This window comes from Phyllobates terribilis, unplaced genomic scaffold (assembly GCF_046119375.1).
Source record: "Phyllobates terribilis strain yellow unplaced genomic scaffold, ASM4611937v1 Scaffold_9__5_contigs__length_417890890, whole genome shotgun sequence".
Taxonomy (NCBI): Eukaryota; Metazoa; Chordata; class Amphibia; order Anura; family Dendrobatidae; genus Phyllobates; species Phyllobates terribilis.
This window is the reverse complement of record NW_027362769.1, coordinates 404,747,307-404,771,469: the sequence shown is the minus strand read 5'-3', so window position 1 is coordinate 404,771,469 and position 24,163 is coordinate 404,747,307. Positions and strand designations below refer to the sequence as shown.

Here is a 24,163-nt window from a genome sequence, read left to right as displayed (position 1 = left end):
CTCTTCTGCTTGTCGTCTGTCCTTAGCAGTGGTTTCCTAGCAGCTATTTTACCATGAAGGCCTGCTGCACAAAGTCTCCTCTTAACAGTTGTCGAAGAGATGTGTCTGCTGCTAGAACTCTGTGTGGCATTGACCTGCTCTCTAATCTGAGCTGCTGCTAACCTGCGATTTCTGAGGCTGGTGACTTGGATAAACTTATCCTCAGAAGCAGAGGTGACTCTTGGTCTTCCTTTCCTGGGGCGGTCCTCATGTGAGCCAGTTTCTTTGTAGCGCTTGATGGTTTTTGCAACTGCACTTGGGGACACTTTCAAATTTTTCCAAATTTTTCGCACTGACTGACCTTCATTTCTTAAAGTAATGATGGCCACTCATTTTTCTTTACTTAGCAGCTTTTTTCTTGCCATAATACAAATTCTAACAGTCTATTCAGTAGGACTATCAGCTGTGTATCCACCAGACTTCTGCACAACACAACTGATGGTCCCAACCCTATTTATAAGGCAAGAAATCCCACTTACTAAACCTTACAGGGCACACCTTTGAAGTAAAAACCATTTCCGGTGACTACCTGTTGAAGCTCATCAAGAGAATGTCAAGAGTGCGCAAAGCAGTCATCAAAGCAAAAGGTGGCTACTTTGAAGACCCTAGAATATAAGACATATTTTCAGTTGTTTCACACTTTTTTGTTAAGTATATAATTCCACATGTGGTAATTCATAGTTTTGATGCCTTCAGTGTGAATGTACAATTTTCATAGTCATGAAAATACAGAAAAATCTTTAAATGAGAAGGTGTGTCCAAACTTTTGGTCTGTACTGTAGATGTATATGTATATGGAGAGAGAGGTTTGGGCTCTGTTCAGACTTCATTTAAATTCAGACTACTTACATTCTGTATACATTAGAGTTTAAAAACATGTTCTTGGTAGTGATGAGCGAGTATGTTCAGTTAACCCTTTCGGCGAGTATGCTCGGGCGAGTACTGAGTATCTTCAGCGTACTCGGTGTTATGTCTGAATCGCTCCCGTGTGCATGATTTGCGACTGTTTGACAGCTTTAATACATGTGAGGAATGTCTGTTTGTTAGGCATTCTCACATGTATTAAAGCTGTCAAACAGTAACAAATCATGCACACGGGAGTGATTCAGACATATCACCGAGCACGATGAAGATACTCAGTACTCGCCCGAGCATACTCGCCGAAAGGGTTAACTGAACATACTCGCTCATCACTAGTTCTTGGTCCTAATTTGGTTTGTGGTCCTAATGTACAGATATAGCAATCTTTAGTCCTTAAAGGACTGACCTCATTTGGGCTTCAGGATGAAGCATTTATAACATTTTGTTTTCATGAAACCATATGAAGGCTTGTTTTCTGCAGGATGAGTTGTCTTCGTCAGTGGAACCATTTTTTTTATTCATTTAACTCTTTATGGGCAGGAATAGAAAAGAAAAGAAATTCCGCCATTTGTTATTTTACATATTAAACATTACTCCATTCGCCGTGCTGTAAATGAAGTGTTACGTTCATTCTGCGGTTAAATACAATTATGGTGAAACCAAGTTTATATTGTTTTTTTGTGTTTTATTTCTTTTGTACGATAAATACTGTTTGTAAAAAAAAAAACTAATTTTCTTTTGTTCCACCATATTCTGAGAGCCATAAGTTTAGTATTTTTCCATCAGCAGAGCCACGTAAGGCTTATTTTTTTTTCACGGCGACATGTCGTTGTCGTTGGTACTATTGTGCGGAATGAACGACTTCATGATCATTTTTATTACACTTTTTTGCAAAGTTAAATGGACAAACAGCCTTCAGTTCTAGATGATCTGTATACTTTCACTGTATTTGGACATGTAATCTTTATTCTACAGTTCAATGCAATTACAGTGGTGCCCAATTTATATATTTTTTTTTATATTTTACTACTTTGGAAAAACTTTGCATCACTTTTTTTTGGGCGGTCATCAAATTCTGAGCACTATAACTTTTCTCAGAGCTGTATAATGACTCGTTTTTTCATAGTGAGTTGCACTTTTTATGGTTACGATTTATTTTCTTTATGGCCATTGACTTGTATCCTGCATATTACAGCAGTTATTTTTTCCGCTCTGCATTAGAAGCTGCAGCATTGTCCCTTTGTGAGCTCGGCCTTTATCTCCCTCCGGCCACTCCCCTCTCCTCTCCATCGGCTTTTATAGGCTTTGCAGATGTTTTGGTTGACGAATTTAGGCAGTTTTTAAGATTTTTGAGGTTTTTTTTTTTTTATCTTCACTTGTACTATTAATTCATAAAAAGAAGCATAGTACTTAAAGGGTTTGATACTATTTAAAGGGGTTGTCTCGTCGTCACTAATGGAATTTTTTTTCAAGAATTTAACAATTATTAAAAAATTCCTTTGTTCTCAAGTATGGAAGGATTTTTATTTCTGTCGCTTTACAGCTCATTACTAAGGCTACCAGCCATTTCATAGGTGGCCACTTCCAAGAACTGCTGTGAATCTGGCTAGATTGCTGGATCCGAGCATAAAAGCGTTGGAGAGAAAGAGCTAGGATCAGCAGGTAACGGCCGGGTTGTGAAATGATGTGAAAATGAGGTCACCCCTTTAAAGATTGCTACATTTGTATAAGCCGTATCATATGTTGTCCATTAACGTCTATATTTAAAGAGCCTATATCACACAGTATATGGTGCGCGTGTGTGTGGGAGATCTCACTGTGTTGAAAAGCAAAGTCATTCGCACTTTTAAACTTTTCAATATAATAAAAAAAAAAACAATGTTGATTTATGCCATTTACAGTAATGGCCGAAAGTGTTGGCACCCTTGATATTGTTCCACAAAATGAAACGACTACTATTACACGTGTTTTGTTATACATATCTTTATTTCCTTTCTGTGTATTGGAAAAAACACAAAAGAGCAGAGAAAAAAAAGACAAATTGGATATAATTTTACACATAAAACCAAAAATGGGCCGGACAAAATTGTTGGCACCTTTCCCAAAATTGTGGGTAAACAACTTTGTTTTAAGCATGTGATGCTCGTTCAAACTCACCCGTGGCAAGTAACAGGTGTGGACAATGTGAAAATCGCACTTGAAACCTGATAAAAAGGGAAAAGGTGTCTCATTATTTGCATTGTGTGTCTGTATGTGCCACACTAAGCACAGAGAACAGAAAGAGGAGAAGAGAAGTGTCTGAGGACTTGAGAACCAAAATTGACAAATATCAACAATCTCAAGGATACAAGTCCATCTCCAGAGATCTTAATGTTCCTTTGTCCACAGTGCGCAACATAATCCAGAAGTTTACAACCCATGGCGCTGTAACTAATCTCCCTGGATGTGGACGGCAGAGAAAAATTGATGAAAGGTTACAAGCAGGATAGTCTGGATGGTGGATAAGCAGCACCAAACAAGTTCTAAAGAAATTCCAGCTGTCCTGCAGGCTCAGGGTGCATCAGTGTCAGCGCGAACTATCTGTCCACATGTCAATGAAATAAAATGCTATGGTAGGAGACCCAGGAGGACCCCACTGCTGACATGAAAAAGCTAGACTGCAGTTTGCCAAAATGTACGTGAGTAAGCCAAAATCCTTCTAAGAAAGCATCTTGTGGACAGATGAGACCAGGATTGATCTTTTTTTTAAAGCACATCATTCTACTGTTTATCAAAAACAGAATAAGGCCTACAAATAAAAGAACACAGCACCTACAGTCAGATATGGTGGAGGGTCACAGATGTTTTGCGGTTGTTTTTCTCCCTCTGGCACTGGGTGTCTTGACTGTGTACAAGGCATCATGAAATCTGAAGATTACCAAAGGATTTTGTGTGGCAATGTAGTGTCCAGTGTTAGAAAGCTGGGTTTGCGTCCTAGGTCATGGGTCTTCCAGCAGGACAATGACCCCAAACATACTTCAAGAAGCCCCAGAAATGGATGGAAACAAAGCGCTGGAGAGTTCTGAAGTGGCAGCAATGAGTCCGGATCTAAATCCCATTGATCACCTGTGGAGAGATCTTACAATTGCTGCAGGGAGAAGACGTCTTCATATATGAGAGACCTGGAGACAATTGTAAGAAGAGTCCAAGATTTCAGCTGAGAGAAGTAAGAAGCTGATGGTTATAGGAAGAAATTGATTGCAGTTGTTTATTCCAAAGGGTGTAACCAAATATTAAGCTGAGGGTGCCAACAATTGTGTCCGGCCCATTTTTGGGGTTTAGTGTGAAGTTATGTCCAATTTGCATTTTTTTCAGTTTTTTTGTGTTGTTCCAATAAACACAAAGTAAATAAACCTGTGTATAACCGAACAGGTGTAATTGTGATAATGTTCCTGGAGAAATACTTCATTTTCTGGAACAATATCAAGGGTGACACCACTTTCGGCCATGACTGCAAATGTATAACTAGAGTTCCTCTTTGCATTTCCAACTGAACAGAGCCTTATTTTTTAGGCATGAAAAATAACATGGCGCATAATTATCTCTGGATAAGAAGACAAGGCACTTATAGAGTTTGACACGAGACAATAATGTTTCTACCACTTTAGCACATTCTTTTACAGTTTCTGCTGTATCTTAACATGAAATGATTTTCGCTGTTTCACTGCGCCCGTTGTAGTATAAGTAGAGGTGCAGCCGATGCAGCAAAAGGCTATTGTGAAGCTATAGTGATCCGTATCAGCAGGAATATATACTGAGCTGTATATGGACGTGTGTAACAGCAGAAGAGGAGATGACACGTCGGATCTGATAAAGCTTTTATAAAGCCAACGTTGGGTCTGAGCCTTAAATAGTCATCAGAGAGACATCGCAAGGGATCGTCAGCCTTCGTAGAAAGGATTCAGCGCTCATCCGCACATGTTCCTGCTTCTCATTATTTACATGTTGAAGGTTTTCTTGAGACTTTCTATCGCCATTTCCTTGGTCAGATTGTTCCACTCTTCGGGGTGTTTAGCTGGTTTGGCATTATACTCTTCTGCAAATTGGTCATTGAACTCCTTAAGAACAAATTTCCAGTAATCCGAGGCTTCGATGCTGGGGTCAGGCTGGATTTTCCAATCAGGATAAATCTCTTTATATCTCTTAAAGGGATGGAATTGTGCATCTTTATTAGTAAATGATGTATTTCCACAGACAGAGGTTGTACAAATGTCATGAGAAAGAATAGATGTTAATGTCCATCTGTACCTTCCTAATCCATCAGGTCGATGTACCGAGGCAAAATGTTCTTTGTGTTCTTCACCTCCGGCCTCACAGGGGACCTTACAGAATGGACACTGATTTCCACATCCAAACACCTTCTTAAACAGCACGTCTTGGGGTTTCACTGTTACTCTGGAAAGAATCGCTTCCACACTCTGAAATTTAGTTTCTGATATGATTTCTTCTTTTATGTCAGTCATGAAGTTTTTCAGATTTTTTATAAACTCTTTTGTGTTTGCTGAGTTTTGGAAGAGAATTGCTTTCACTTTTTCCTGTGGAAATACCAAATCACTGCTCAGTTCCTCCTGAAAACCATCAAGAAAACCTTCCACATTCTTTGACTGATTCCACATGTCAGTATTGTTAAGTAATGTTTCTATCTTTTTTGTAATACGTGACAGGATAATGCTTTGTATTGAGTTGAAGTTTTTGTATTTGTCTTTAATATATTCCAAAATCCAGTTTTTCACAAACTCTTCGTAGTTTGCTGAATATTCTGTATATTTTTCAAAAATATTTTCTTCCAGTAGATTTAGGAGAACAGTGTACTGGAAAAATGTACGAGAGGTGTATGTCTTAGATCCTTCAGAATTCATGATGTCATCTACGAGCTCGATGCCTAGATTTCTAATGGTGTAATCAATTACTGCTGGTTTTAGACAAGTGTCATAGATTCGTCTGGCAAGATTCTGGCTTTCATTCTTCTCTTGGAAAACATTCATAAATGTGTTAAAGTATTCAGATTTCAATGTTTTCAGCTGTAGATAAGGGTCATTCTTCTTTACGAAGTTATTATGCATCTTCTGGAAATCTTCTACAGCGTGTCCTAAAATGTTCAATTTTATATCAAGCTCAACTTCAGCTGAAATATTCGACTTCTCTTTAAGATCATCATCAATTATGTTCAGCAGATGTTTGCAGTAGGTGTCGTCATAGTCAACATCTCGACCGGATTGTTCTTTAGAATATTTGCAACATTTAATTATTATAGATTCAAACATTATCTCATCTTTTTCAGTTCCTGTAAATCTTTTAAAAATGTTTTTGAAATATGCAGTCCATCCTTTTTTCTTCCCAACACCAGACTTTTCATTTGGTTTTGGCAAATGTTGTGTTTTATTTAGTCTTTCGTTGACGGCTGATCCTTTGTCTCTCATGGTCTTGGTTAGCTCTAGTAGCATGTCCTTCTCCACATCATGAGGTAGAAGGGGTTTCACTTTTAACTCTTCCACCGTATGTTGCCACATATTCTCAAACTCCTTCTCCATATTTTCCTCATCCAGTTGATGTCTTTTCTTTCTACATTCCTCCACCAGGCTGGACACTTTCTGTTCAATCTTCTCAATGTACTGCATACGAACATTTTTAATGTTGAGTTGCTGTTTTTGAATTTGGATTGCATTGTTGTATTTCTCGTATGAGGACTGTCTAAGGTTCTCTCCGAGCCTCTTTGCACTGATTTTAAAGTCTTCTTTGTGTTTAATTAAATAGACACAATCTTTTTCATGTTGGAAATAATCTTCCACCCACGTTATTAACTTATTTTGCTCAGCTGAAATGAGGCTTTCCAACTTGATACAACATTCTTTACCTTTGTTTTCCAAAGTTTCTGCAGATTGGTTCTTGATAACAGTTTCAGTATTGGTGAACCATTCATGGATCAATTTGCTGAATTTCCATTCTAATTCAGAATAGTGCATGGACAGTTTGTTGTAGGCACTGGCAACCAAGCTGTTACGGAAACTGAATATAAAGTTCTCATGTTTGACAGCATTCCATAAATCTTCCATCCATCTAACAAATTCAGGAATGGTTTGTGGCTTAGTTTGGCTTTCTTTAATCAGTTTTAGTAAATTTTGTTTCATTTCCGCAACGCTTTCACTGTATCCAGCACTGACAGGAGCCATCGGTGGCACCCCCTGCCACAGACTGGGAATGTACCAATGGTGGTGCTCTGAATCATACCCCATAACATCATTAAATACCTTATATTGAGGCTTCTTCTCCATGGTTGCCACGGTTCTGGTCATTTCATTTAGTTGTTCCAGCAGCTTATTCCTGTCTCTCATGTTCATTACAGGAGCCGACACATCACTCACATTCTGATGAACAAACTGGCAATTAGGCTTCTTCCCAATTTCCTTCATTCTTAGAAAAGAGTGGACAACAATCTGTAAAATGTCCTTCATTTCTGCTGTATTTTCCATGGCCATGTTGACTATAGTGATGTCACTCAACCCAACCACTAATGTGGCCAACTCATTGTCATGTTCATAACTGTCCTCCAGAGAATCCAGCTCAGGAGCTTTTAGCCCTTCGGTATCGATGACCAGGAGGAACTCACAGCCTATCTCCTTGGAGAGGTTCTTTTTTACTTTAATAAGAGTCATGAAGGCTCCTCGTGTACATCGTCCACTGGCTACAGGGAACTGTAGACCAAACATGGTGTTCAGAAGGGTGGACTTCCCCGTGCTCTGTACTCCCAGCACAGTTATTACCCTAATTCTACTTTGGCCACCTGTCTTAGTGTTCACTATATTGAGAACATCTGTTACCCACTGCACAGGGATCCTGGAGGCATCTCCATTAATCAGTTCTAGTGGGAAGCCATCAAGCAGAAGATTGGCTCCTGATTCAGGAAGATTGATGCGTTCTTTATGTAGATACTTTTTTTTCCCCATAATGTGCCAAACCTCATAGAACTGAGACACCTCTCTCAGGAAATGCTCGATTCCTAATGAGCTGTCTGATATCTTCTGATCAATTTCTTTCAGCTCTTTGGATTCATTGGCCTGGGAATATTTCTCCTTGTATTCCTGCTGTAAAGATGTGAGAGTTTTCCTTGCTGCCAGGTCCAAATAATATTTTAACCAACTTAAAAAATAAAGCTTTTCCCATCGATTGTTTGTCTCAATTCCTTTTATAAAATGATCAATTCCTTCCGGGATTTCACATTTCCACTGTTTGCTCCGTATCTCATCACATTTACGTCTCAGTTCAGATTTGTATTCTTCCCCGTTCCTATTTCCCTGCTTTTTCATCTGACAACATTCTTTTTCCAGCTTTGACAAGTCTTTGAGAAGTTGCGCTTGTAGCGTCATTGTTTTCCCTTTATACTGAACGACGTCACAGATCTCTGGAGTTATTTTCATGGCTTGTTCTTTGGCGGCCTGACATTCCGCATTGTGTTCATCTACACAGATCTCTTGCTCTGTTGCTGTATGGGCCATGTTTTCTATACTGAGATTATTAGCATTTTTCTTCTGTAACTTCAGCAGAGCCGAGCGAATCTTCTTAACAATAGTTGCTTCATTTGTAGTTTTCGTAATTACTAAGACATTGTCCTCTTTTCTTTCACTCATGGTCATCACTGATTTTATCATCTCTTCTCTTTCTGCTTTGCTCTTTTGCTCTTCCGGGACAATAATGAAGAGATACTTGGTTTTGGAGTTTTTATATCTCAGTAATAATTCACAATGAGACTTACTGATTGTTTCCAGAAAGACAACAACAAATGAAGATATCTCTGCTAGAAAGCTGAATGGCTTCAGGTTGCTCTCTAATGCCCCACGAAGGTTTGTAACAGCAACAGGTTCAGCAAAGATGCCTTTACCAGCAGGAAAGTACCAAGATATCTCCACCAGCCCCAACGAAAGAGTCCTTTCCACATTTCCACCTTCCATGTCTCTGTGAACAAAGATGTCTTGGCAATGTTGTGTGGAACTCAGAACTTGGTTGAGAATTTTAGATTTAGAAAGCCGGCATCTTCCCAGTCTCACAAAAGAAAATGTTGGCATGGGGATGTTCACCAAGTGTTCTTCCCGAAAACCTTTGCTCTCTGCCAGGGACTGAGGTCTCCATTTCTTTACTATTCCCCTCATTGCCCACAACATGAAGGTGTAGTCTGGACTATCGATAGCCGGCAGCAGCAGAGGGACAGAAAACTGACACATGGACATTTTTGATATCATCTCCTGCTGCAGGAAATGATCTGAGCAGTGGAAGATAGCGCACTGTAAGTCTAATGGGTGGATAGCATCTGACAAGTCACTGTCCACATCCAGCATAAAATGGTCATCGCCGCTTATTTCTGCTCTGTGCTCTATTGTGCTGATATTTCTTGCTTCCTCGTGCAGTGACATCAGTTTTCTTATAAAATACCAAGCCACATTTTCCCCACGAGGAATGGATGGTGGCAAACATTCAGCGCCAATGTCGAGAACTTTTTTTAATGTAAGCTTGGATATATAGTAATTCTGGAAATCAATTTTCTTGAGAAGATCCATGAAGCAGGCAATTTTATCTGTAAAATAAATATAAATAATAAGCAATATATTCCAATTTTATATTGATTTTTAATGCATGAAAAAAAAATAACAGAAAATTATAAAATTAACATATTTTGTAAGGGGTTGTTGTGGATGAAGTGAGTACAACCCTTTAAACATAATGTTGGATGTAATGGCTCAAAACAGTAAAGAGTCTAAACTCTCAGGGATGGAAAAAGAATGCAGACGTACACAATGTCCAATGCTGACGTAGGCAGTAGTGATGAGCGAGCACTAAAATGCTCGGGTACTCGATGCTCGGGTCGAGCACATTGGAATACTCTGGTGATCGACCCGAGCAATGAGCCCAATGTAAGTCTATGGGAAACTCGAGCATTTTTCCGGCGGCTCCCCCCTCTTGCAGCGGTCCTAACAATTGCCCAAATAGATGGGAACAGTGCTCAAATGACATGGGAACAGCATGGGGAAGACCCCTGGAAGCATTTCTGACTCCCAGGTAACTGCTGTCAACAACGTTGTCAGAGTATTACGCCACTTTTACGGACTCACAATAAAACATACAAAAACAAAACCAAAATGGATTTTCCTGGGAAATATGTTAAGAAACATCATTTCCAGGGTGTTAAAATAATGGTTCAGTAATTAGCATTGCCTTTAAGAAATCTATTTACTCTGAGTTCTTGCTCGATTCAGCTTATCTTGTTTTAGCCAAAATCACAAGATTGACCTGTATGCACACCTAAGAGTTGGCTGACAGAGCCTACAATTATCATGCTTGTCCTAAATCTGTCCACAAGAAACATTATCCCTATTCTCCCACATATCAATTCCAGGAAACTCCCTAAACATCCTTTAACCTGGATTATACCCAAGGTTAGTGGTAAGCAGAACACTATCTGTGTGAAAGGATGTACATCCTCCAGAAGAATTGGCAAGTAATTGTTCTTCACTTTCTGTGCCAAAGATCGCATATTATCTACGTAATCCTTCACGTTTTACATAGTCCTACCCTCTTTTGCTAAGGGTATATAATATGATGACATCTAATAATAAACAGGACTATTCTCTTGAGACAGTCTGTAGTGAGCGTCTTATTTGAAAGTGCCGATACAAGAGATCTCTATAACTAATATATTTATCTACCTGGGAAGAAGTAAGATCCCCTCTCGTCTTCAACAGTTGGAGGCCCCAGAGAGATCTATTTTCTTTTTAACTTCGTGTGAGACTGAACAACAGGTTTACCTCTATCCCGAACAGAAACAAACCCCGGCCGGGTAAGTGAGTGGCTTTAACACTCTAAGCATATTTCTCTCCAGGAGAGGTGGGGTCGACCTAGGTCAGTATCCGGGGATCTTGAACGGAAAATCCTCAGGTAGCAATTTTTTATTTAATTAATTTTTATATATATTTAATTTCTAACAATTTCTAATAATTTCTAATATAATTATAGTATTACTAATATAGATTATATTGCATTTTTGCATTCATTAACCACTCCACATATTCCATATATACTATCTCATTTATTTTTAATTCCTAATTATTGCTGCTTACACCTTAACTAACGGTCTATATTATGTATAACTGTGTTAAGTACATGCTACGTAGTGATGAGGTCCGAAATATAAATAATTAGATGACGTGCGCTGAATGCGTGTGTAGTACTCTGTTTAGCAAATACAACAATGGAGCTGTCACGCATCTTAGGTAGCTGCGAGATTAGTGTGGAATCTGAAGGTTGGGGGCTACGGGAGGAAGATAATACATTCTTTACATTGGTATACGCGAATATTAACAGACATTGTTTTGTATAACCTTATACCATTTATGAATATTGTGATATTGATCTAGCTGGAGTAATAAATAGAATCCAGGATTCACAGGATATAAAATTGTTCTGCCCAGTTGCCCTAGAGAATTTTTATAGGAATTGGAGTACGAGAAGTGCTGTGGTGGAGAATGAGGAGGTGTTAATGATTGAAGTGGTGATTAAGAGAAATGAATAATTGATAGGCTGGAAAGGCATACATGACTTGTGAAAAGTGTTTGTGCTTGGTTACAGTAGTGAGAAAGTGAAAGCCTCATCGTAGAGATACTGCTTGGTTTCTGGAAAGAATACATTTGTGCCCTGTGAATGCATACTGGTACAGAAGAAATAACAATACATGTCGTGTTTTCCCGTGTCATATTGTACCACACCCCCACACTATAGGCAAGGAGTGGAAGTACATTGTTGAGAATAGATGGTATATGCCCGTGTGGCAGCATACTGTTACTCATGATAGTTATCTTGCCAACCTTGGCACAACCTCAAGGACAGACGTAGGATACTTCTCTAGCGGAGACTCTGAACCAGATGTATGAAGAATATATAGCGATTGTCTTTGGAGCAGTTTTGTTTTTAATACTCTACATTTATTTGTTTAGACGAATTTATCTCAGTATCAGAGCAGAGCAAAGAGTTGCAGTTCAGCTCATAGCCCTCGAGTCAGGGGTAACTGGCTAACGTACATGACTGGTTGATCCAGCTGATTGTGTAGCAGGATACTGAAGACAGGGGTTGCGACCCTTGACAGGTTCTGTTATGGGTGCTCGAATTTCCAGATCAAGGAATAAGGATCCGAGGTGCACCATGTGTGATCTGGTGAGAAGGGAGCATGGCAGGGCAGCTGTAAAGGATGCAACAAGGATATTGAAAAGGGCTGATATGCCAGCCAAGGGATGTCTTGATGCTGAGAGATGGAAATGGTTCAGTCAGGAACATTCAGAATGGATTGATAAGCATGGGTACAGAGCGCAGGTTGCAGCCTGGCTGAGGACTAGCGAAAGACATCATCCCCTTTTAATTCCCGATGATGATGATGAAACTGATCAGGTAGTGATCAGAAATAGATCTCATACCAGACAACCCCCGACACCCAGTCGGGAACAAGGTCCAATCCAGGCTGCGCCCTCTGCTCCGTCAGAGAATAGATCAGAGTCAAGTGATAGATCAGAGTCAAGTGTAAGTGTTGAGAAGGAAAAATCACTGTCCGAGGTTTCTACATCCCCAACAACCACACATAGTGCCAGCACTATACCATAAATGAACGAGTCAACCAATCAGATTCTCCAATCTCCTTCCCCATCACCCATGATGTATCCTGCCATACCATCACAGCTCCCACAAAACTCACCTCATTACCCTTACGCACAACAACCTACCATGATGCCACCGTACCAGGGTTATCAGTATCCCTGTCAGTATCCAGCACTCCCAATCAGTCCTGGTACACCTTGGGGGCTCGTCTGGGGTACACCTGAGAACCCCCCAGCCTATGCTATAGGAAATTATTACCCAGAGATCCCATCCAGATTTACTGACAGTTTCTCAACCCCAATAAAGACAAAACATAGTTCCCCTGAGAACAACACCTACCAACTCTCTCCCACGCATACTCTTATGCCCAGTGCAGATACTGACCCATCACTCCACACACAGCCCACAGCCCTCCCCCCGCACACAGCAGCTAAAGGGAAATATAGCATTACGCTCTAAAACATGGATCTGTCCATGATGTCAGGATAGTAATACAATATTTCAGTGTGAAAACTGTAATCTCGACAAAAGAAAACCAGAGATGGCTGCATTCCCAGTCATTACACAAACAACCAGGGGTACACAGGGGGATGCAGAACAACAGGTAAAAACAGATACCACCACTTGGTATAAACCATGGTCTAGGTCAGAGCAATTATCAATGGCAAATAGTTTTCCAGACATGTATAAAAATCCGATAGGATATTATAAGGCGGTGAAAGGGGTAGCTGAGAACTATGACACTACGTGGAGTGATCTGGTACCGCTTTGTAATCTCAATGGTGGAGTACCACTTGTTGAAAAAGTTAAACAAGTCCATGAAGGAGATGGTATACTAGCGTTACCAGATGACTCCGGGAAACAGTTTATTCTCCGGTTGAATGCAGTCACTAAAGCAATGGCAGAAAGCCTTATCTCAGGGCTGCCAGAGATATTCCAAGAACCCGAGGAAGCCGTAGACAAATTCCATGCTAGGTGCGTAGCTGTGTTCAAAGATCATGACTATAATCTGAATAATCCAAGGGAGTTAGGGTTCCTGAAAAATATGTTCATCACTGGTCTCAGAGAAGACCTCAGGGCAGAGGTGTTTAAGCTGCGCCCAGAATGCCTATATGCCCCCTTGGAGCAGTCAATATCAACATTCAGTTCAGAGGGTTAGAACAGGCCATCAATAAGAGAAAAGACAAAAAGAAAGATAAGGTCACTCCAATTATGGTAAATATACACCCAGATGCCTTTCAGGACACTATTAAGGATGCAGTGAAGTCAGCCACTCAAACTACTTTAGGCGGAAGGGTAGAGAAAAAGAAAAAAGTAATGGACCCAGAGGATTGTAAACAAAAAGGTCTCTGTTTTGGGTGTGGTGAGAAAGGTCACATTAAAAGTAACTGTCCGCATAGACAAAGAGCAAGGACAGGACAAGCTTATGTCACCATTGCAAACACCGGACCAGAGGAAGATTTTTCAGACTAGGAAATTGGCAGCCCCCGATTCAATTCTATGATAGTGGTTCCCCCATGGGAAAGTCCGATGGCAGTAACCCAACTAAAATTTCCCAATGGGAAACAAATTGAATGTCTGATCGACACGGGTCGAGTCGTACTATCATAAGAACTTTTTTTTTAAGCTTTTTTCACTGTTTTCAGAACATTAACAGTAAGAACATGGAAGAGTCCAGGAGCCATTTGGTGAGCTGCATATCCTGCTACATGTTCACAGACTTGCCAGTGGAAAAGCCAAACTTCACATGCCAGAAATGCAAGCTTGTGTCCCTGTTGGAAGAAAAGTTGCGAAATCTAGAAGAGAGGTTAACTACCTTGAAAATCATTAAGGAAGGTGAAGAGTTCTTAGACAGAGCCGAATTATCTCTTCATGATTCAGATAGAGAAGAAATTCGAACTGCACCTGACGAAACAGAGGAATGGAAGCCAGTGACCCACAGAAGCAGGAGGATCGAGAGGCAGTCAGCACCCATACTGCTCAGGAACCAGTACCAGGCTCTCACGCAGGAGAACCATGAAGAAATACAGCAAAATAAGACTTTGCCAGCAATGAATAACCTTGTAAGCCCTCAGAATCCTCCTGGATGGAGAAAGAAGAATGTTGTGAAGAAAAAACGGAGAGTGGTGGTCATGGGGGATTCCCTGTTAAGAGGAACAGAGGCCGCTATCTGCAGACCAGACATAACCTCAAGAGAAATGTGCTGTCTTCCAGGAGCAAAAATTAAAGATGTGTCTGACAGGATATCAAGACTCTTCAGACCTACAGATCACTACCCATTCCTGCTAATACATGTGGGGACAAATGACACCGCAAGAAAGGACCTGGAAACCATCTGCAGTGACTTTGAAGACTTAGGCAAGAAAGTGAAAGAATTGGGAGCGCAGGTGGTCTTCTCATCCATCCTCCCAGTGGATGGCCATGGAATAATGAGGTGGAATAAGATTCTACAGGTGAACAACTGGCTACGTCCATGGTGCCGTCAACAAGGATTTGGATTTCTGGATCACGGAATAAATTACCTATACGATGGACTACTTGCTAGAGATGGGGTGCACCTTACGAAGACTGGAAAACATGTATTTGGAAGTCGCCTTGCTACACTCATCAGGAGAGCTTTATACCAGAACAATGTGGGAAGGGAAGCAAAAGGCCAGAAAAAGCCATACAGCTGACAAATACTATTGAGATCTCTGCTACTGGAAGTGGAAAGGAAGAACAAAGACAAAACAATCTAAATAATAAAAATATGGGAGGAAGAGAAACCAATCACAAACTAAAATGTTTTTATACAAATGCACAAAGCATGGGCAACAAACAAGGAGAATTGGAACTACTAACGCAGGAAAAGGAATATGATGTCATTGGAATCACTGAAACTTGGTGGGACGATACACATGATTGGAATAAAAGGCTAAAAGGATACAACTTATTTGCAAGAAACAGACTTGATAAACGAGGAGGAGGTGTCGCATTGTATGCTAGAAAAGCGTATATCTGCACAGAGATTGAAGCTTCAGAGACTGGGAGTTCTGTGGAAACTGTTTGGGTAAGAATACAAGGAGAGAACAACGGAAAGGACACCATTGTAGGCATTTACTACAGGCCACCTGGGCAAGCTGAAGATATGGATGAACTCTTTATGTTTCAAATGACCAAGTTCTCCAAAAAATATGACGTAGTGGTCATGGGAGATTTCAACTATCCAGACATTTGTTGGGAATCTCTCTCAAGTTAAACTAACAGGTCAAGCAAATTCTTATCCTCTCTTGCTGACAACTTTATCTTCCAAAAGGTAGGGGAGAAAACAAGGGGATCTGCTACTTTGGATCTAATCCTTATAAACAGGGAGGAAATGGTTGAGGAGGTAAAGGTGGCTGGGACCCTAGGAGGCAGCGATCATGCTATTATAGAATTTTGGATAACTAGAGGAGGAAGACATGTGAAGACTCAAACTTCAAGGTTAGATTTTAGAAAGGCAGATTTTAAGAGACTCAGAAAGAGAATAGGAGGGATCCAATGGCTGGATGTCCTTAAGGACAAAAATCTCCAGGAAGGATGGGAAATTTTTAAAAATGAGATTCTCAAAGCACAATCGTTAACAATCCCGAAAAGTAGGAAGAATGGGAAGCATTTAAGGAAACCAGGCTGGATGAACACAGAACTTAAACACATGCTAAAAAGAAAGAAAGAAATGTTTATTAAATGGAAAGAGGGAGGCATATCTAAAGAAGATTATAATGCAGTCTGCAGATCCTGTAGGGCACGTATCAGGTTAGCTAAAGCTGACAATGAATTAAGGCTTGCAAGAGATGTCAAAAGCAATAAAAAAGGATTTTGGGGGTATGTCAAAAGTAAAAGAAAAGTCAAAGATGCTATAGGATTTTTACAGGATGAAAATGGAGAAATGGTAAGAGAGGATGTTGAGAAGGCCGAACTTTTTAATTCCTATTTTGCATCTGTTTTCTCTCAGAAAGAAAATGTAACATCAACTGATCTTCACTGTCCTTTTAAAGGAATAGAGGAATCCAAGTTATCTGTAAACAGAAAGATTGTGAGGGAATATTTAGCTAACATAAATGAGTACAAGTCTCCAGGTCCAGATGAATTACACCCCAGAGTACTGAAGGAGATCGTAGAAGAAATTTTAGAACCACTCTCCATAATCTTTGAAAATTCTTGGAGAACAGGAGAAGTCCCAGAAGACTGGAGAAGAGCAAATGTTGTTCCTATCTTCAAAAAGGGGAAGAAGGTGGACCCAGGGAACTATAGGCCGGTGAGTCTGACTTCTATACCAGGAAAGATCTTTGAACAAATTATTAAACAACATGTATGTAAGTACATGGATAAGAATGAAGTGATTAACCAGAGTCAGCATGGGTTTGTAACTAACAAGTCATGTCAGACTAACTTAATTTCCTTCTATGACAGAATCACTGACTGGGTGGATCAGGGAAATGCTGTAGATATAGTATATCTTGACTTCAGCAAAGCATTTGACAAAGTATCTCACACCATCCTTATTGAAAAAATGACCAAGTATGCAATGGACCAGGCAACTGTTAGGTGGATTCATAACTGGCTTAGTGATCGGACTCAAAGGGTGGTTGTAAATGGCTTCACATCCAGCTGGATGAATGTCTCAAGTGGGATACCACAGGGCTCCGTCCTGGGACCTGTATTGTTCAACATCTTTATCAATGATTTAGATGAAGGAATTGAGGGTAAACTGATTAAATTTGCTGATGACACAAAGCTAGGAGGGATAGCTAATACTAGAGAAGAGAGAGAGAGGATTCAAAAAGACCTAAATAAACTGGAGCAGTGGGCAGCAACCAACAGAATGGTTTTTAACAGGGAAAAATGCAAAGTACTACATCTGGGCAATAAAAATGAAAAAAGCATATACAGAATGGGAGGAATAGAGCTAAGCAACAGTACATGTGAAAAAGACTTAGGTATACTAATAGATCATAGACTGAACATGAGTCAACAGTGTGATGCAGCAGCAAAGAAGGCAAATACAATTCTGGGATGTATTAACAGAAGCATACAGTCTAGATCACGTGAAGTCATTATCGGTCTTTACTCCTCTTTGGTCAGACCTCATCTGGAATACTGTGTACAGTTTTGGGCACCACATTTTAAAAAAGACATAGACAAACTGGAGCAAGTTCAGAGAAGAGCGACCAGAATGGTGACTGGTCTGCAAACCATGTCCTATGAGGAACGGTTGCAGGATTTGGGAATGTTTAGCTTGCAAAAAAGAAGACTGAGAGGAGACTTAATAGCTGTCTACAAATATGTCAAGGGCTGTCACATTGTAGAAGGATCATCTTTATTCTCATTTGCACAAGGAAAGACTAGAAGCAATGGGATGAAACTGAATGGGAGGAGACACAGATTAGATATTAGAAAAAACTTTTTGACAGTTAGGGTGATTAATGAGTGGAACAGGCGGCCACGAGAGGTGGTGAGTTCCCCTTCAATGGACGTCTTCAAACAGAGGCTGGACAGACATCTGTCTGAGATGGTTTAGTAAATCCTGCTTTGAGCAGGGGGTTGGACCAGATGACCCAGGAGGTCCCTTCCAACTCTACCATTCTATGATTCTATGATTCTATGATTCTAAGAAAAGAGGACATGCCGCATGGATACACAACGGGGAGAATTATTCAAGGAATAGGAGCTGGAGGTACAATAGACCCTCTAAAGTAAACTGAACCTGTAAATGTTAAGATAGCCCATACTATTGACTTATGTACCCATCTACTAGTCTCAGATATATGTCCTAGAAATTTGATAGGTGCAGACATTCTCAATGCAATGAATGCAATTATTAAATTTGGAAAGAAAGGTGTTACCGTTGCAGGTCCATTATCTGAAGCAACAATATCAACAATGATGTCAATAATCCAACTTGAAAAGGAGGTGGATACAGGTCTCGATGACGACATACAGAAAATGCTTGGTAACGTACCAACCGCACTATGGGTACAGGATAAAAGAGATGTTGCACTGCTAAAAATAACCCCAGTGATAATTAGGTTGAAACCTGGTGTTGTACCGGTACACCATCCCCTGAGCAAGGAGCAAACAGAAGCAATTGCACAACAGGTGAATAAATACCTAGAAAAAGGTATAATCAAGGAATGTAGATCCCCTTTTAATTTTCCGCTATGTCCAGTGAAAAAGAAGCAAATCGTGGGCCAGCCGGTAGGCTACTGTATGGTCCATGATTTGAGAGAGGTTAATAAATTAAATGGTCGTAGACACGCCAAGCCAAAATGAGGTATTGAAAAGGGAGGCATTGCGTCCTAGAATGTCTACCCAGGAAGCTGAACTCAAAGCACTCGCTGAAGCGTGTATAATGGCAGAACATAGGGTTGCAAATGTTTTTACTGACAGCTGCTACGCATTTGGCATTTGCCATGCTTATGGTCCCATATGGAAAAGCAGAAAGTTTATTGGTTCTTCTGGGAAACCCATTAAGAATGCAGAAGCAGTAGCTCAACTCCTCAGGGCATTGGAGTTGCCAAAACAAGTGGCTATTGTAAAGGTACAAGCCCACACCAAAGAGTGCACAAAAGAGGCTGAGGGAAACAGGAGGGCGGACGCAGCTGCAAAAGCTGCAGCCCTGTTGCCCCTCCCAGTAGAAACATACACTGTGCAAGTGTCTGGGAGTGTGGATTTGGATCTCTTGCAGAGCCTACAGGATCAGGCTGCTGCACCAGAAAAAGAAGAATGGATGAAACGCTCAGCTAAACAGGGAAAGGATGGACTGTGGAGAGCAGATAGCAAGTACTGTCTGCTGAGATCGCTGTACTCTATGATGTGCACTCTTTCTCATGGACCAACCCATCAGTCCAAGGATGCAATGGTAAGTCAGGTAAAAATCCATTGGGTAGCACCAGGATTCCATTATGCTGCTGTTAAATTTGTACAGGGATGCATAATCTGTGCATGTCATAATGTGGGAAAAACGGTGAAGGTGCCACCAAAGTGCACAGCGAGACCATTGTACCCGTTTCGGCGACTGCAGATAGATTTCATACAGCTTCCAAGGGTGGGCACCTATGAGTATGTGCTAGTTTGCATTGACTTGTTTTCATCATTGCCAGAGGCCTGGCCAGTTGCAAAAGCTAACGCTAAAACAGTAGCTAAGAAACTACTCTCAGAAGCAGTGTGCCGATATGGAGTTCCTGAAGTAATAGAGAGTGACAGGGGCAGCCATTTCACTTCTCAAGTCTGTCAGGAAATCTTGGATGCTTTAGGGATCCAACAGTCCTTCCACACTCCCTATCACCCACAAGGCAGTGGTAGGGTGGAAAGGCTGAATGGTACACTCAAATCAAAGATACAAAAGGCAATGGCAGAAACAGGAAAGCCTTGGACTGAGTGTCTCCCTATAGCATTATACTCTGTCAGAGTAACCCCAATTAAAAAAACTAGTCTCAGCCCATATGAGATATTGTTTGGGGGACCACCAAAGACTGGACTTTATTTTCCTCAACAATTGCAGGCCTTACATACAAATATGAAATCATATGTAGGGGCTTTGCAAACTGTGTTACAACAGATTCATAACCGTGTTTTTAGTTCCATTCCAGATTCTTCCTCTTTGCAAGGCACGCACAGCCTCAAACCCGGAGACTGGGTGACGATACGGAAACACATAAGAAAGAGCTTGGATCCACCATCTGAAGGAACTTACCAAATCCAATTAACAATGTCTACTTCGGTGAAGGTGGAGGGAAAACCCACCTGGATCTACACATCTCATTGCAAGAAGTTCCACAAGAACTAATACAAAAGAATCAGCTTTGGTAAAACCCGAAATAAAATTGATGCTGATTCTGAAGTAAAGCAAACTCAAGTTATGACTACAATAATCACTGCAGTACAGCGAAAATGCCTCTTCTGCAATAAGATGACTGCAGCGGACCTATCCGATTGTATGTCCTGCGGGAAACCATTGGTTTGAAGTAAACCTGATTCGTGGAGCCCTAGAAATAATGAACTTCCTACAACTTATTAGTCACAGATACTAGATCATATAATCCTATAATCATTGTGTAACATTTACCCCCAACTATCTTATATAGTCCTGCACACATATATGATAATCCCTTGTTAAATTTAAAGATGATTACTTGGCAAAAATAGGGAAAGTAAGGGATAGTGGGTCTGATAACAAGTTAACCTGGATGGATGCACAGTAGGACTGGCATCCCACTGCATACGTAGGGTTAGCTCCGTGATATCGTGAAGTAGGGTTATCTTGCAGGCCTAGGGAATAGGTAGGAACATGAGGGACAGATAGTTAGACAAGATGATAAAAAGAGGGGAATTGTTAAAATAATGGTTCAGTAATTGCCTTTAAGAAATCTATTTACTCTGAGTTCTTGCTCGATTCAGCTCATCTTGTTTTTGCCAAAATCACAAGATTGACCTGTATGCACACCTAAGAGTTGACTGACAGAGCCTACAATTATCATGCTTGTCCTAAATCTGTCCACAAGGAACATTATCCCTATTCGCCCACATATCAATTCCAGGAAACTCCCTAAACATCCTTTAACCTGGATTATACCCAAGGTTAGTGGTAAGCAGAACACTATCTGTGTGAAAGGATGTACAGCCTCCAGAAGAATTGGCAAGTAATTGTTCTTCACTTTCTGTGCCAAAGATCGCATATCATCTACGTAATCCTTCACGTTTTACATAATCCTACCCTCTTTTACTTAGGGTATATAATATGATGACATCTAATAATAAACAGGACTATTCTCTTGAGACAGTATGTAGTGAGTGTCTTATTTGAAAGCGCCGATACAAGAGATCTCTATAACTAATATATTTATCTACCTGGGAAGAAGTAAGATCCCCTCTCGTCTTCAACAAGGGTAATGACTAGTGTTGAGCGATACCTTCCGATATCGGGAAATATCGGATCGGATTAGATCGGACCGATACCGAAAAAATATCGGATATCGCCGATTCCGATACCGGAAACCAATGCAAGTCAATGGGACGCAAATATCGGAATGAAAATAAACCCTTTCTTTCCTTGTAGGTTAATTCTACATGAAGGAAAACAACTAAGAATAATGTAGAATGTATTGGGGGAGGTGGGGGAGACAATAAAGGCATAGAGGTTTAGCCCAATCAAATGGAATAGCAGGAATTAATATTTTTTTTAAGACGTTCGGAGTTACAAAGATATTGACTATGTTAAGCTTTTTTATATTTTGTCAGATATTTATGTTTCACTACTTCCATGCTCTTCACCTTCTTTTTTACTTCTCCCACACTTTCTCCTTCATCATCCTCAGCATCAGCATCTTTTTCATCAACTTCTTCTTCACCTTATTCATCTTCTTCTTCTTCACCTTTTTCCTATTATTCTTTTTTTTTCCATTCTTCATATTCTTCTTATTCAACTATTATTCTTCTTCATATTCTACTTCTTCATCTTCTTCATATTCTTCTTCATCATATTCTTATTTGTGACAGGCATTCCTGTAGTTGTTATCTATAAGATTACACCTTCCATTCTGCCTGTCACAAAAGATTTACAACAGGATTAGTCGGCGTTCAGTTTGGCCTGCAGCAGCAGATCTTTTCCAGGGGCACCACGAGGAGGAATGGACACACCCCCCTACACTGCTTAGTCTTCTTCTGCTTATAATTTAGATAATATCTTTTGCTCTGGTTTTTAGTTTTATGCTTAATGTTCTGCTTTTTGTTCTGCAGCTCCTTGTTCTTCTGCTTCTTGGTCTTCTGTATCTTGTTCTTCTGTATCTTGGTGGTTGTCTTCTTGTTCTATGTCCTCTTGGTCATCTTCTTCAGGGTCATCTTCTTGGTCTTCTTTGGGGTGGTCTTCAGGGTCGTCGTCTTCAGGGTCGTCGTCTTCGGGGTCCTTGTCTTCTTCGGGGTGGTCTTCAGGGTCGTCGTCTTCAGGGTCGTCGTCTTCAGGGTCCTTGTCTTCTTTGGGGTGGTCTTCAGGGTCATCATCTTCAGGGTCGTCATCTTCAGGGTCATCATCTTCGGGGTCCTCGTCTTCTTCGGGGTGGTCTTCAGGGTCGTCGTCAGGGAGATCCAGAGTGATTACCAAAAACCATTTAAAAAAGATTGAACTTGGAAATGTAGCAGAAGGTACAAGAAGGCTGAGGAACTGCCGAGAACCAGCTGACGGTACTGGAACCCGGATGGGTAGCAGAAGGTACAAGAGCCAATGGAACTACTGAGGACCAGCTGACGGTACTGGAACCCGGTTACTAAGCAGGAGGTACCTGTGCCATAAAGCACTACCAAGGACCAGCAGACATTGGTGGAACTCGGATACCGAGTAGGAGGCACCTAAGCCAAAGGCACTGCCGAGAACCAGCTGATGGTACTGGAAACCAGATGGGTAGCAGAAGGTACCCATGAAAAAAAAGTTGCAAGGCCGCAAGCCGGCCGCAGTTACCGAAACCCACAGTCCTACAGGGGGTGCTCTTCCTATAAGCACTATGGAACCAGCCTTCATTGCCAGATCCCGCAGCCCACATAGAGTCACCTAAACCCCAAGCACCATAGAGTCGGTTAACCTGACCGCAACACGACAGGACCACGTATTGGAGGCAAAGTGACGTTGACACTACCTGGAAACAGCTGGCGTGCTGGAACCAGGCTGGGCAGGAGGGAGTACCCATACCAAAGACACTGCCGAGAACCAGCTGACGGTACTGGAACCCGGATGGATAGCAGAAGGTGCAAGGAGGCTGAGGAACTGCCGAGAACCAGCTGACGTTACTGGAACCTGGATGGGTAGCAGAAGGTACAAGAGCCAATGGAACTACCGAGGACCAGCTGACGGTACTGGAACCCAGTTAATAAGCAGGAGGTACCTGTGCCATAAAGCACTACCAAGGACCAGCAGACGTTGGTGGAACTCGGATACCGAGAAGGAGGCACCTAAGCCAAAGGCACTGCCGAGAACCAGCTGACGGTACTGGAACCCGGAGGGATAGCAGAAGGTACAAGAAGGCTGAGGAACTGCTGAGAACCAGCTGACGGTACTGGAACCCGGATGGGTAGCAGAAGGTACAAGAGCCAATGGAACTACCGAGGACCAGCTGACGGTACTGGAACCCGGTTACTAAGGAGGAGGTACCTGTGCCATAAAGCACTACCAAGGACCAGCAGACGTTGGTGGAACTTGGATACCGAGAAGGAGGCACCTAAGCCAAAGGCACTGCCGAGAACCAGCTGACGGTACTGGAACCTGGATTGGTAGCAGAAGGTACAAGAAGGCTGAGGAACTGCCGAGAACCAGCTGATGGAAGTGGAACCTGGAAGGGTAACAGAGGGTACAAGAGCCAATGGAACTACCAAAGACCAGCTGACGGTACTGGAACCCGGTTACTAAGCAGGAGGTACCTGTGCCATAAAGCACTACCAAGGACCAGCAGACGTTGGTGAAACTCGGATACCGAGAAGGAGGCACCTGAGCCAAAGGCACTGCTGAGAACAAGCTGACGGTACTGGAACCCAGATGGGTAGCAGAAGGTACAAGAAGGCTGAGGAACTGCCGAGAATCAGCTTACGG

General features: G+C 41.3%; 1 protein-coding gene across 25 annotated transcripts in view; it reads right to left on the bottom strand.

The window, feature by feature from the left end:
* Positions 1-1,240: 1,240 nt before the first annotated feature.
* Positions 1,241-24,163, bottom strand: part of LOC141162642 (uncharacterized) — a 143,263-nt gene continuing 120,340 nt past the window's right edge. For 24 of the 25 annotated variants that reach the window (XM_073648952.1, XM_073648955.1, XM_073648949.1 and 21 more), the window contains one exon: positions 1,241-9,505. In XM_073648952.1, coding sequence (XP_073505053.1) covers positions 4,878-9,505 — 4,628 coding nt within the window. In that variant the 3' untranslated portion in view covers positions 1,241-4,877. The remainder of the gene's footprint in view (positions 9,506-24,163) is intronic. The other variant, XM_073648944.1, reaches the window with a different exon arrangement.